The sequence below is a fragment of the Camarhynchus parvulus genome, chromosome 2, assembly GCF_901933205.1.
Source record: "Camarhynchus parvulus chromosome 2, STF_HiC, whole genome shotgun sequence".
Taxonomy (NCBI): domain Eukaryota; kingdom Metazoa; phylum Chordata; class Aves; order Passeriformes; family Thraupidae; genus Camarhynchus; species Camarhynchus parvulus.
Window position 1 is genome coordinate 62,407,442 of NC_044572.1, and position 15,564 is coordinate 62,423,005.

Consider the following 15,564-nt stretch of genomic DNA (forward strand, 5'->3'; position numbering starts at 1 on the left):
CTCAAGGACTCTATTATTTCACACAGGAAAAAGTGATTTTCTTTCACTCTCAAGAGATCCACTGGGTTTTATATTTCACTTGTACTTTCTCACTAATTGATTGAGGTCCTGGTCCTTGAAACCAGAAAACTTAAAGAGAAAAAGAAAGCTTAGAGCCTGTTATATTTACCATTATGGTCAATGAAGATAGAAGCAAAAAGCTTTAAAAATAAGTGGGCTATTTCAACAGTGAGGCCCCCAGTGAAATTGCTGTTTGACTTTCTTCACAGAACCAGACTGGAGTTTCCAAAAGTGTTACCCACCCACAGCATTTACTCATCTGAGTAGGACTTTAGCATGGTGAGGACTTGTCAAACTGACTTCTCCTCACAAAGTTTTCTAGAGGTGATTTGGATTTAGGATGCCCAGACTGAAGTGGCTTCCAGAACCCTGGTTTTCAAAAGGGGCTGACCATCCATTCTCCACCCATCAAATCTTAACTCCCCCCTCCTAAATAGCTTCTTTCCATCATTATCTCAGTAGCCTAAAGACGGCAGCCACAAGCGTTTTCCAAAAATAACATCAGCAACTTTCAGTTTCAGGATTTGTAAATGCTTCTGTAATTAACCTTGGACTTCCTCAAGAATTCTCAAGGGTAAACAGCTCTCACAGATCACAGGGAAAGGATTTCCCCTCCCCCTCCAGATAGCTAGAAGGGATGTCCAAATGGTTCCTCTTCTGGGAGCTGCCTTGACTTTTTCCATGATGAAATTTTCCAGCATATAATTTGTAAAGTTATGTCACTCCAGATGCCTTTTTTTTTTTGCTTGAAAATATGCTAAGAAGAGATAATGTTCTACCTCATGTATACCTACCTGCAGAGTTAAATGCGTAGCTCTACTGAAATACAGTATGTTTGGCTCAGCCACGCTGTTAATTCCTGTTTTGCCCTTAGCCCCAAGTCAGTGTTTCCGTGGTGCTGTGACCTGAGGTCTTAAATGTGGTTTCAGAAATGTCACATCATAAGGCCAACTTTTGCACAGGCACTGTGCTGTTAGAACTGCAGAGGGAAGGCTGAGAGGGGATTTTGAACGGGCAAGCCCTTTGCCCTGACATTTTGTCACTCAAGAGAGATTCACTGAGTGCTGGTTTTGATGGCCTTCACACCAACCCACAGCGCCCCTCGGTCAAACCTAACTCTGTTCAGATCAGTACAGAGGGGGAGAAAATGTGAAAAAAGGGAGATGAGTTACTACTACTGCAAGTGCTAGCAGAAATGGGAGTGACCTCACAGATTTAAGGGGAGGAGCCTTGGTTCATACATGTAGGGATTTTCCCTATGACGAAATCCTCAGGATAAGTCTGGGGGATTCCCCAGTCTGCCTTCAGAAATATCACTCTAGAAGCAGCCCCAGCTTCACTTTGCTCTCACAGCCCATCCTGCAGAGAGGCAGGCTGTTGCTGCTCTGTCATCTGAAGCAGTAAAAGCCATGTCTTTGGGAGTCTGTGCTCTGCTCATCATCCTGTGCAATGGTAAGTGGGCAGCAATTTTCCTTCTGGTCTTTCATGTTTGTTTTGTGGGGATATTTTTTGGGATGGCAGGAAGGATTGTGTAAGCAATCTCTTTTAAAGATGATGTGTACCTGTGCTTTGCAGTTTGGTGCTTGATCCATGGGACTTCTGTGATGATCCCAGATGTTGCTGTGAGATGTGCTGAGGACGTGGTGCTGCCCTGTAAAGCTCTTCAGGACTCCTCAATCTCCTACCAGACAGTGTCTTGGTATAAAGTAAGAAAAAAGCCTTAAGTTACTTGAGCAGTCTGCTTTGCTTTCCTACCTGATACTGGCTTGTCTTGTACAAAGTGAGTTGTTTCCTGCAGAGGAATCCTCCCATTAGTGCAGCAGAGAGAAGGCAGCACTGCAAATCTTTGAGCTGACCATGGGGAACAGGCCTTTTCTGTATCATTTGAGATAGGCTATTTGAGCATGATTCCCTGAATTGCTCTTGGCCTGCTTTTCTATCTAATTATTGCTGGCTTCTGTGGATCAAAATTCAGGTGATGCCCCAGGTACAACCTGCCAAATACTACTCCAAAGAGGAGTCTTCCAGGATTTTTTTCAAAGCAAAAAATGGAATTTAAGCCTCGCAACATCAGTGATTTTGCTCTTGTTTAATCCCCTGAAAACAGGAGATGATTTTTCCTTTGAAATAGAAGAACAGAAAAAGTACTCGCTATTCTTTAGGAAGATTTGACTAGTGGGGTGGGCATAAGGGCAGAGTGTGAGCAGAAGGCAGATGGAGAGCTAGAAATTCTGAGTTATCTCTTTGCAGTCATGAAGTAAAAATCGCATCTTGACTGCTCTGATCCAGTTTCTCTCTCCAGAGCTGGAGAGCCCTGCTGACCACCTGTGTACAGAAGGGTTTACAGGAATCAATTAGCTAATGAGTAGAAAAGTCCCACTCAACATTACCAAGATGAGATTTCTAAGAGAGGTAGAATTGCCCAGTGGTGGAAGAGGCAGCACCATAAATTTGCACCTCAGTGCAGAGCTTCAGCTTGTGGTGTGAGCCAAATTAATGGGGGAATAAAGGAAGGTTTTGTTTTCCTCCATTCCCCACTCCCAGTCATACACTCCTGTTCCTTATCATGGGCCACTCCTGGCGGTCCTCTTGTTATCTGTTAAGTCAACTCTCTCTTGGTTGTTATAATAGTGGAAAATCGAACTGTGAATAAACACATTTTGTGGGTTACAGAGTTGAATTACTTTCCCATGTGATGGCAGAGCAATGTAAGGGAAGAGGAAAAACCCTTTTTTATGGGTGTTGAAAACCGTTAATTTATCTCTGCCGGAACCTAAAGCCACAGCCTTGGCTTCTCTAGCAGTTCGGTCAGATACAGTTTTAAACTAATTTCCTACAGTAAACCAACAAACAGTGTTTGCCATTAGACACGGCTTCTGAGGTTGAAACTTGAAATGCACCTGAGTTTCATTGCTGGTACAACAGTGAGCATCTGCCTACAGACCAGATGGCAACTGCACCTCACGAGAGCTGTTGTGAACATCTGACTGCCAACCCACCAAGTGCAACATCTTCTTCCAAATTGTTGAACAAAGCACAGGTGGTAAACAGAGAGGAGAGAATAATGCTTTTGGTTGAATTTTACTATGGGATTTGGAATATGAGTCAACTTATTCTTTTTTGTTTTCTGCCTCAAAAACTGGATAAGGATCTATATTTTCCATCCAGATATGTGCTAATTATTGAAGGCTTCCTTTCTCCCAGTATCTGGGAAGGGCAGAGAGTTCATGGAAGGCAAACGATGCCGTCTGGTGGACCTGGAAGAGTTGAGAAGTGGTAGGGGGTCGGGAGGAATAAACAGAGAGGCTGACTGGACCCCAGAATAGTCTCCCTCATAGCAGTGTTGGAAGTCAACAAAAACAAAAACAGGCTGAAGTGTGGGGATACTCCAGAAGTATGTGCTTCTCCAAGTTCAGTGGGAGCTGGGAGGGCCAAGCAGCAGACAGCAGCCAAAAGCCATTCCCTGATGGAGAAGTATAAGGAAAGCCTATAAACCCAATTCTGTGTTGCCTTGTGGCTCTTTGCAGTTCCACCTGGGCACAAAATCACTGCAGAGGCACAGGAGGGTGGTATTTGATGATGCCTTTTGTGGGAGCCCTCTCTAGCGCTGCTTCCCCTTGCAGCAGCAGTCATGCTGTCACAGTCTAGACTGCCACTGCATGTCCCCTGCCCTGTCCCTATAACCCTCACTCCCTCCATGGTCTCCTTGCTCTTCCTGCTTCAGCTGCTTGGCTCAGGAAAAGACTGGGTTTCCAGTGTCCAGCATGACAGAACCTTGCACTTATTTTCTCTGCTGACACAAAAAGTAACAAAAGTCTGGCTATTGTCAGCTCTTGCCACAGTCCTCAGGGGCTGATGGCACCAACCATCTGTGGATGGCAGTCTTCTCTTTGCTTGTCCCACGAGAGAGGTGGGAAGTGGGGACAGGCAGGCGGTGACGCCAGCCCAAGACACAGCTGCAGCCATATTAGGAAAAGCAGAGCACCAAATCTAAAAAGCTTGACTCTCCATGGGGAAAAGCAATCTAGGCTCAGTGTGTTGTGCTGAACAAGCAATACCTCTACTTATGGGGCTAGCTAAATAGGCAGCAGCTTGGAGATCTTTCTCTTCCCTCTCTACACTTTGGCTCTGTGCTGCTGTCCCCACTCAACACTACAAAGTAGGGTGAGGGAATGGTGGAGCGTGGCTGGGCTACTCAACACAGGTAATTACTCTGTTATTTAAAAACAACTACTGAAGGATTAATCAATAAACACCACATATAACCCCAAAGGACTAATTAAAAGGTAATTCCAACAAATTGTATGAAATTTCAGGCTGTAAAGTTCAAGCAGCTGTTAGGTGAAATCTTTTGTATGAGGTCACTTTGAACTGTGAAGTAAATGCAAGCAATTAACCTTTGCTTCTGCTGCTTAAAAAAAATGATGGTGGCAATGTTATGGTGCTGCTTGTGCAGCTGTTTGCACAGGGTGAATGTTCTGTGAGCAAACCACTCCTTCCCACAGGCATTTCTGTGTGCTCAGACCAAATAAGGGCCAGTTTGTTACAATTGGCTAAATAAAAAAAAGGTTGTAACTTAAAAATATTTGCTGTATGGAGAAGTACTTTTATAATGTAGTTAATGTTCTGGTGTCAAAATCCAACTGGGTGTAAAAAAAGGTTTGCATTCAATTCCTTTGCTTTTGCTAATGTCTCATACTCCAAAAAAAAGGCATGGATGTGTTTGACCTGCTGTGCATCAAGGATTATTGGAGCTAATTATCCTCATGCAGGAAGTCACCTGTGTAAGTAGATCTGTGCAGAATCAGGACCACAGTCAGTCAGCTCAGACAAAATGATTTTTACTTAAAAATATATGTAGTAGGCCGGCTGAACATGCTGGGAAGAAGGTAAAGCACCAAGTCCTCTTCCAGCCTGGTGCAGCTCTCCTTCCATTCAATATGAGGCCACGGAAAAGAATTCATAATTATGATAGTCTTAAAGTGTGGTATGTTTTTAGGAGTGCTGGGCAGCCTGCAAGCCATAAACCCATATATGAGCAGTGTGGAAGTTTGCCAGCTGAGAACTGGAAACTAGGTCTTTTTTGCCTAAGCACCTAGGCACTGGGAATTGTCTATGGAAATGCTGGTTTGAATCACTACAGCCCACCTACTAGACAGGAATCTGAGTAATGAAACTTTACTTACCTTTCTGCCTCGTAGGGCTATTGAAAACTGAGCAGTTTCTCTTTGTGAAGTACGCTAAAAATGAGAACCACTTTGTAGACCCTCATAGTTATCACTTTATATCCAGTTTGAAAATCAAGTTTAAACACACACAAATGAAGTCCCAGTAGATATTACGCTATTTTCCTCATGTGATAGCCAGAAGAGTCCTAATCTAAAATAAATCTCGAGGATGAGGAAAGAAAGCTGTGCTTCAGTGGAGAGAAATCTGTTAACTTTATTGCACTTCCTTGAAAAATATAAAATTGTGGCAGAATAAGAGGAGGAAGTCATATTACAAAATAAGAATAAACAGTTTAGACATATAATATTGACTGCACCTTCCTTCAAAGGAAACTACTTTTGCTAAAAGTGCATAGCTGTGATTTATTAGCATAGGTAAATATTTGCTAAATTACTTCAGCGAATTTCTAACCTACGCAAAGAAATGCAGTCCAATGCTTCTCAGACATCTATTCATCCCCAAGTAGCTTCATCACATAATAATTTAGACAGGAAGGGATCAGTGGAAATGATTTCATGACCAAAACAATTCTTTTGTCTGACATGAGCTAAGGCTGGATGCCCTTAGCTAAAAAAAATAAAATGAAACCAAGCCAAATCAACTAAACAATAGTTTAGCTGTTTAGTCTGTGTGAGTGAGTCAAAGGGCTTTTCCAGCTGGCTCATGTATCACACATAGTTCCTTCACTGTTGTTTTGGTGTTGGATTTTAGATTTTCTTTCCTCATCTCCCCCCTGCTCTCCCCGTTTTTTACAGCACGCTCAGAGTTCACTCACATGTGCCCACAATTTATGTCTGTTATTTTCAAATTTAACTTTGGTATCTCTACATGACACCATATAGGAACCATATGGATACACCATTAGCACTAATCAAATATGGAAGCATTTTTTTGTGCCGAAAAATACACCTATTAAGCAGTTTCAGCTCAGTTGTGTTTCATTATATGTTGGCTATTGGACATTGCCAGAATTCTATATATTTTGCGTCAGAAAATAAATTCCTTCTGGCCTTACGTAGATTTCTAGCTCTCTGTAACAGTCAGAAATTTCAACTTGGCCATTATGCCTGGTATGATTTTAAACAAAACCATTTTTTCAATTATCTCACCCTCACCAGAAAATAATCTGATGTTAATATGTTCCACCTTTAAACTGACATCAGTTTTGGAACTCAAAAATTTTTGCTGAAATAAAATATTTCTTTTATGGGAAAAGTGGTTTATATTGGCACTTTGATTTACCTGAAGACAGAGTACTACTTTAGTGTGGGAAAAGTTTGATGAGAAAAGTTATTTAATGAGAGCAGAGAACACGAGTTAATGTGAGAACTGCTCACTTGTGCATGTTTATGATAAAATTAAATATTAATTGATTAGTTGGGTGCAAGCACTACAGCAGGGGTGAATTGCCATTTGTAGGGTATTGCCATGTAATGCTGAAGCAGTTTTCAAAACAATAGCTAAAACCTAGCCAGCTAGAACTGAGCAAAATGTTCCTCCTCATTCCACTACCTTGTTTTTAGTTCTCTGAAAAAGAAACATTTGCTGAAGGGCACGTAAATTTTGGGGGCCTAATTATTCTACCTACTTCTCATAATTCATACAGTCAGAGAACAGAAATATATCAGTTCAGTTGTATTTTCAATCAAACATATCCCATTTTAATATCCACTGTTCTTACCAAAAAGCTCCAGGCTAGGAGAAACTTAATAGGAGTCAGTCAATTGACTAGAGAATATCTATGGGCAAATCACAACCTCTTTAGACCACGTGTTTCCAAGATTTTGAGAACTAGAATAATTTTCAATTCAACTCACTAAAACCTGACAATTAGAGCTCCTCAAGGCTTTGTCCAGTTTAGTCTTGAATATCTCAAAGGGTGGAAATTCCACACCCTGTCTGGGCAGCCCATTCCAGTGTTCAACCACCCCTACAGTAAAAAGGGGTTTTCTTCTGCTTAAGTGGAATTTCCTGAATTTCAGCTCATGCCCATTACCTCTTTTCTTGCCTCTGAAGGCCACTGAGAAGAGTCTGCCCTCAGTTTCTCTATCCCCCTGTTAATCAGGTTAAATCAATACTGATAATATGATCCTGAGCCGGGTGTCTTCCAAGCTGAACTATCTCTTCCACCCTCTGCTCATGTCAGGTTCTCCAAGACATTATCCATCTTTGTGCCCCTTCATTGGACTCCCTCAGATCTGTCTCCCTTGGATCTGTCTTGCCCTGGGAGCCCAGCACTGAACCCAGCACTCCAGGGTGTGTCTCAGCAGGGACTGAACAGAGGGGAATGATCACCTCACTTCAGGCTCTGCTGAAGATATTCTGCCAGGTGATTTCTGAAAGTCTCCCATAGACATTGCTGAAGGACAGTGTATATGTGACATTGAATGTAAACTCATATTTCTTCATTTTTAAAATTCTCTTAATGGTTAGTTTTATGCAGATAGGTAGAATTTTATTGCCACAAAGTCCATGTTCCCCAGCAAAATTCTGGGGGAATTAACCCCCAGCAGATTGCAGGCCAACAAGGCCCTTTTTATGAAAATAGATTCAGTAGAATTTTCTACCTGTCCTCACACAAGTCATCATTTGCCTTTTGAATTTTGGTAAAGCCATTAGCAGAAAACATGGGAACAGAAATATTCTCCTTTTCTCCTCCATTTGGAGGTGGGGAGCAGGGGAAGCTGGCATGCTGCATTTTGTTCAGCAGAGAGTTGTAAGGGACATGAAACACAAATGAAATGTGAGAAGAAAAGATTTTTTTCACTGATTAAAGAAGGGTATGGTCCATACACAAGTGGATTGCTGTCTCTGGCAGTGCTTGCTTTGATCCTGCTAAGCTTGTGTGGAATTAATTGGGTAAAACCCCCAGCATTTACCTTGGGCTGTGGTATCACCTGGAGGACACTTGGCATGAATTAGAGCTGGTTTATCATAGAAGCTTTAGCTGCAAAATGATCTGTCTAGTGAGAGAATCTGCCAAGTAATTCACAGGAGGTGGCAAGCAAAGTGGCATTTTTGTAATTTTAATTAGGTTTGGGCTGGGAAAGACGTTATCTTGAATAGAGCAAGAGGCAGAACGATGACCTTACTGAACATCTCACGGACTTCCTTTTATACAGCTGGGATTTGAGGATGCACTCTGCAAATTTGCTCTGATGTTTTCTCCCTAAGTAGAGAATATAAAAAGGGAGCGGGTGTTTTGTTTTGTTTTGTTTTGTTTTTTTCTATAAAGATAACAGGAGATAAGATTGCTGTGGAAAAAGGCTTGGTTCAGGCATCAGAGAAAAGGTTGCTGTGACCTCTGAGTAGGGGTGGATGCACTGCCTGCAGAGGCTGGAAAAATGCCACCAGATGTCTCTGCAGCCTAAAAAATGTTTGGATGCTGCTGGGCACACAGCACGCCTGCACACTGCCTTGCCTGCCCTGGCCCTTCAGTAAAGAGGAGATTTAATGGAGGAAGAAAGGCGTGCAAACCCTGAATTAAACCCACACATGACCCCTTCCTCCTGCTTCTCCCCAGACTCGAGGTTCACAACGCCCATGTGGGTCACCAGTGGTTTCACAGCAAGTGATGGAGTCAGATTAGGCCACAAAGTAACTTTTTCTTCTTGTTTTGGGGAAAAGCATGCTGTTAGTGCAGTTTCATGACACCGCTTTGCCTTACACAGAGCATGTCTAAGGCAAAATTCTGACAGTCTCGTCTGCAGGGTCACCATCATTGTGCTTGCAGCAGCAGCCAAGTACCTTAAAAATTTTGGAGGCAATAATCAATCCTATCCCTCACTGTTCCCATGAAATAGGGAAGTTCAATCATTTACCCAAAATCTCACTTGGAATAAGTGCATGGTCAGGCATGGGATGCATGGACTTAATTGAGTTCTCCCTTTTAGGAGCAGTGCTGATTGCAATTGCATACAGAAAGATCAAAGTGTTTTCTCATTCCCAGATCTCAGCCACAAGAATCACACCACCATTTACCACCCAGGACACCAATTATTTATGCTGCCAGTAAATTAAAGGAAGAAACAAAACCAAAAATCCCTAAACAAATCTAATTTTTTGTGTGTAGCTCAGACTTCCTATCTGCAATTTAGGGCAATGCAAAGGATAGCCAGGCTGGTTCCTTTTATTGCCCTGTGGGCAGTTTTAAATTTCACTGAGGAAGGGGGTGGTAAGGGAAGGGAGAGTGGCAAAAATTAGATCTGAGGGAGGTCAACTATATCCACTTAGCTGCTATTGACCTAGTTGTAACCAGAGCTGAGCCCAGCCTGGGCATTGGAATTCCTCTGGCCACATCTCTGACAATGTGCAAGGCCTGAAAATACCTAAATCCCTGTAGCACAGTGAAGTCCCTGGGGCCTGAAAACCACCATACACACTGCTTGTCTTGTAGCTGCTTAGGGCAGAGTGTAGTAAGAAAGAGAAGCTGGGGTAAATTTACTAGGGGATTAAGAGAAAGATTCTTCCCTCTTTCTGGGTAAAGTGTGGAAAGCCCCAGGAAATTACTGCTCTGTGTTTCAGTTGATGCACTGAAAACCCCAAAACCTTTCTGAGAAAGAATCTTTACAATTAAGGAAATTTTGTGCTTTAGTCTCATTCCTCAGTTCCTGAAAAGTTCCCCAATTTGCAGCTTGTTTTACACCATTTTAGGCTACAAAAATAGCAATGTTGAAGGGAGTATCAGACCCTTACTTCTCTCCAGACTCTTGAGTGTGCTTTCCTCTTGCAAACACATGAAAGGGAAACCAGATACTCCTTGCCTCAGTATGAGAAAGTTGTGTTAATTTTAATAACTTACAGTGTAACTGTTATACCCCGATGCAGTAGCTATGCTGATAGAAAGTAAGCATATGACCCAAAAATATGTCTATTAAAATAAAATAATAATAATAAAAAGCCTTGGCTTACATTAGTTATACATTTGGCTGAAATGCTGAGCCTTGTACTTATGAGCTGGCTCTGGCTCTGCTGGTCCACAGAAAGATTGAATTCATTACTTGGGAAGCCTTTATGGAGGCCATGCTGCCTTGAATCCCAGGGAGCAACTTGGATGAATAAGAATGGACACAGGCTAATTCAAACCCTTCTTCCACCTTTCAAATCAACTTAGTGATTTCTCTCTTCTTTGTGGTTCCCAGCCAATTGTCATTTTCAGTGCATCCTATCGCCCCGCAGTACGAACTGTTCTGGGAATACACTTCATTCCTCCAGCAGCCTCTCAGCAACGCCAAGGAATGTAGCTCTTCTGGTTACAATTAAGAAATTCAACATACAAATGCTCCCCAAGTGCACCAGAACCTGCTTGTGACCTTCACACAACTGAATCTGAAGGAGTCAAAGCAATTTTTCGTTCCTTGGTTCCAGTCATGAGAGGAAGGGAGGGAAGCGGGGTGGGGGGAAACCTCCATTCCTCCAGAGAGTCAGCATGGTTTCAGGGATCAGCTACATAGAAACTGGCACAGGGAAGTGCAGTTTCCAGGACTGCATTCCCACAGGGAACTCTGGGCTGCGGAGCCGCTGGGAGGATGCCAGCCTGTGCTTGGCAGAGCCCTCGTGCAGTGGCACACTTGCTGGGTCAGCAGGTTTAATTGTCACCACTGCATGGCAGAAGGTGTGCTGGCAGGGCAGGCACAGGCAGCAGTGGAGCCTCCCTGCCTGCTGCCATGCTCTCCTGGGCACCTCTGGTCCCCAGGGTCACTGCTAAGCACCTGGTAGGGCTGCCTCTTGCTGCCTCTGCTCCATCCCCATGGGCTGAACTCTTGGTCTGAACTCTTCTGGGGCCTCTGCATGGGCCCACTGAGAGCAGACTCTACCCCTGCCTTCTGTCATGTTGCTGCCCAGGTGTGTGGGGGTACCAGTTGCTGGTTTTTCTGGGTCTGGATTGAAGGCACTTGAGACAGTAATTCGTATTTGGACTCAAGTGTTTATTATTTCTTATCAGTAAAACAGTCTCATTACTGTGAGTTTGGCAGCTTTTCATTAGCAAGGCACAAAATGGCTAACAGTGTCTTGTTACAAGGTCTTTGAAGACTAAACTATCCAATTAAGGACTGACACCTAGATTATTTTCCCTTTTAACCCAATAACTGATCCCTGGAAGCGCGCAATGCAGACTTTTCTGCCCAATTACAAAATGCCACCCAAACCCATGAAGAGGAAGGAAGAAGCATGAAGAAGAAACCCAGGACAACACCCTGTGCCCTCCATCTTGCTTCCATTCTCAACATATTAAAAATCCCAAAACCTAAATTTCTCACCAAGTGTTACACCTGCATTACTCTCTATAATCTCTTTCACACTTTTGTGGATTCTATTTTATCTTGATGTCTAGGAAAGTTTCTCCATGAATGAGGGTCAAAGTCAGTGCTCCCCTGGGGCTCAGGGCCCCCCAGAACAGACAGAGAAATATTCCCAGTGCCCTGGGTTTCCACACAGGTGAGGCAGCTTAAGAAGTTATTACAGAATAGTTCCATAATTCCTATTTATAGATAGAGTCCATTTAAGCAAAACCCCATATACTTTTGGATTGCAAGGATGAACATATTAAATGGATTTGTGTTTGTGCTCCCTCCTGCCTCTCTTCAGGCTCTGCATTTTCAGCCATAAGCTGGCTTTAAAATTTTCTTTACCCTAAAACTGAGGATGACACTGTTGCTCAAGAAGAGAAATATATTTGTGTTTTCCAGATGGCTGGAGACAGCGAAGGAATAGCATGGGAAGTCCTTGATATGGAATCTCATTTTCCACAAGAAGCTGGGTGGTCCTTGGAGTTCTCCAATGACACCTCCTTTTCACTGAGGATCAGGAATGCGACCGGCCGAAGCAGTGGGACGTACAAGTGCACTCTGGGGGAGCAGAACGGAGAACGCAATCTCAGCAGCACAGTCACATTAAAAGTAACAGGTACAGTGCAGAGCTTTGACTGTCCCATGCTCCACGTGGCATGTCAGGAAGGTAGCAGTTTTAAAATATTTCACAAACACCAGAGCAATATAACCCATATTGCTTTACATTTTAGGTTGTCCTGGAATAGAAGAGGACAAACTAAAAAAATACAAAGGCGAGCTCTTCATGCTGACTTGCCTTGGGATTTTTTACTTGCTGCTCATCTTCTTTACTTGCGTAAGTAATTTTCTTTCTCATAAGCAAAGCAACAATACCAACCAAAATACCCCCACTCATTTTCTCTGCTAGCACTGCTTTAACACAGCTGGTCTGAAGTTGGTGTCCATACTTGGTTTATGATTAAACTCAGGTACACAAGGATGGAGTTCCAAAGAGAGCGAACTGCACTCTGATCTAACTCAGTTTAAACTCAAACTATCAGTTATTTTCCTGCACTCTCACTGCTCATTTCTGCTTCCAGTTACTCTGTGTAAACTACTTATCAGTTTAAGGGCATGGCAATAGGTCTTCTGGTTTAGTACCTGGGAACAGTATTTGTCCAAGATGGAGGCACAGACCCCTAGGAGCCCTTCCCCACCTGTGGAATTACTTCATGTGGTGGCATGATGGACATGTCCAAATCCACCTGCTTTTTGCCTCAGTTTCCACACTGGTAAATTGGTGTCAACCCCATTTCAGATGAGCATTTTTGTGAAGTCATGTCTTTCTTGTTGAACAGACATTTTTAAAATACATGGAGAAAAATCTCACTGGGGAGTTTATCCGTGCCTTTACTGCTGGGTGGTAGTTCTGGGAAAGAAAGGGAGAGGAAGTACATGGGAAGCTCACTCCACAGAAGAAAAACTATGCTTTGGGTGCAGTGGCAGTGAAGTCACCTGGCTCAGAGGTAGCAGGAATCTTGGGTACCAGTACAGTGCATCACTCGCTGCATTTGTAATAAAAACAAAACCAGAACCACCCCCAGCATTTTGGGAGGTCAGATTTAACTTTTGCTGCCTGTTTCATACTTGCCTCCTTGTTTCGCTCCTCAGCAGATGAATCATAACTGTTGATCAGAGTGTATCTAATTAGCTGTGCTAAATGTAGCTTTCCATGTATCTTCAGGGAGCAATTAAATTTATGCCTGTCTCTTTTTTAGATTGACAATTCTGTCAGTAATTTGTGCCATTCAGACGAAAGTTTGATGAGATAAATCTTGTAGGAATTTGTTAGGATGGAAGCATGAAAGCAAGGATATCACTCAGAAGAGACAGATGCCTCACGTTCTTCTCAGTGTCCTGAAAGAATTTCAGATCTCTACAGAAATCTCTCCTCCCCTTACCAAAAAAAAACCAAAAACCCAGTCCCAATTTTAGTGGTGCAGTTATAAAAAGCAGAGCTGTGTAGTGAAGACAGTCACCGTGGTGGAATTACGTGTATCTTACTTTTGGGTGAGGCCCCGTCTCAGATATCAACCTAGCTTTCATCAAAATTTAATATCGACCTGATCTCACAAGTGAGGTTCATTATTTAAAATGCCTGTTAAGTTCCTACAGGTTGCCTTGTTCTCTCTTCTTTAGTGAAGATTGTGCCTTATCTCCACTAAACTCAACAGCAGCATTCACTTTAGAACTCGTGAATTGGCAGGACTGGGGCTTTACTTTGACAATTTGATGAAAATATTTCAGGCACTGGCTTGCATTGAAGGCAGGTGGAAGCACACTTGCAATAGCTTGATGCAAGGCCTGTTGAGATGAAAATGTGAATCAAATATAAAGTTTCTTTTTCGACTGAGGCTTTTGTCCTACAAAGTTAATTGATTTAGCAAGAAACAGCAGCTTTTATTGGTACTGGGTGCTTCCAGTGACAAAAAAATGGGAAAGGTGTAATGAGCTAGGGTTAGCAAAGAGAGAAAGGAAAACCTTCAAAAGTTTTTTTTTTAATTGTCTTTCATAGGAATTCTCAGTTTTAAGCTGTCCTTTGTGTTTTCTCTTTTAGACATGTCTAAGAAAAGAGAGTATGTCTCCCAATTACCAAAAAACCAGACCACATATGAAGCATATGCTTACCCTCATCAATGTACGTGAAATAACAACTTTCCAGCATTTAAACAGTGACAGCACTTGCAGAAATGAGCCTACTTCAAGTTCTGTCTAAGCTGAAGTTGATGGCACTGTGGACTCATCAGTAAACACAAGCTGGATGGCTGAGTGGTATGGAGAGGAAATAAATGATAATATTTATGGTCTCTTCAGAACAGCCTGAAAGTATAGGTACCTTGTCTGTGATCTGCTTGTGCTGGACAAGCATTTGACAAGCACTGTTATGCACTACAGTAACTTTTGAGAGTTAGTCAGCTAAAAAATACCTTTACAGCTACACAACATGTTACAATGCTGTTATGAGGTTGGTATCAACTTTATTTCACTCTGCTGTGAAGCCCAAGAATATGCTTTTAACATGAAGACTGAGTTGTAGGGAGGCCTTGGCTGTGCAAAGCCAGCAGATGAAGCTCTTTGCTGGACTGATATCTCCCACCTTTCTGAAGCAAACACAGCAGGTGCTGTGGTATGAAAAGAAATGTGTGCAGGGCTGTCTCTGATCTGAGCATGATCCTGGATGAAGTTCTTTTGCTGCAAATGAGATGTAATCCATCATGTGATGTTCAAGTAGGCTGAAGAGGTAACTTCATGCTCTTGCACTGGAAGGATCAAAGCAACATTCACTATTAAATCTTAGAGTGACAGGCTGAGAAGGAAGATTTTCTCAAAGTCTCTCTGGACTGAATGGACTTTTTATTTCAGCAGGAAAAATAGGGACATATTTTTCAGATTAATCTATAGGAAGCTTCAATGAGACTGTTAATCTCAAATAAGAATGAAGAAGACTGTGATATTAAGGACATGTAAAAATGACTTATTGTGTGGTTTACAGAACATGGAGCCAAACATAGGCAACGCTTATGTCAGTCAAATTACATGAGTGAGAACCAAAGCCATGACTTGGAAGAAATAACCAACCATGTGTTTGGGATGTACTGAGTTAGCTTAGTATGGGATACAGGAGTGGAAGATGGGACATATGAGCTTTTGGTGTTGGCAGTGTATGTATGTGAAAAAAGGACATGAGAAAAGCTGAATTCAGGCACACCATGAAGGGGAGAGAAGATTTGTTCTTGTGGACCAAACTGCAAGTGATCCTAGGCTCTGAATCCAAGGAACCTTCCTCTATTGGATTGCTAGTGCGGAAGGTGAAGGAAGAGGACTCTAAAGTGACCGTGGTTCAGGCTATAATGTCAGAATTTGAGCCCAAACATCAGAACTTGCACACCCTGAAGAGCATAGTCTTAGAAAAATACTTCAAGAACTGACCAGCAACATTAGAATT

The 15,564-nt window shown here is 42.5% G+C and overlaps 1 protein-coding gene across 1 annotated transcript; it reads left to right on the forward strand.

Annotated features, from left to right (window-relative positions):
- Positions 1 to 1,469: 1,469 nt before the first annotated feature.
- Positions 1,470 to 14,334, forward strand: CD83 (CD83 molecule). The gene is made up of 5 exons (XM_030943645.1): positions 1,470 to 1,512; positions 1,636 to 1,766; positions 11,979 to 12,195; positions 12,311 to 12,414; positions 14,176 to 14,334. Exons 1-5 carry the CDS (start codon positions 1,470 to 1,472, stop codon positions 14,332 to 14,334), a joined length of 654 nt encoding a protein of 217 aa, XP_030799505.1.
- Positions 14,335 to 15,564: the final 1,230 nt, after the last annotated feature.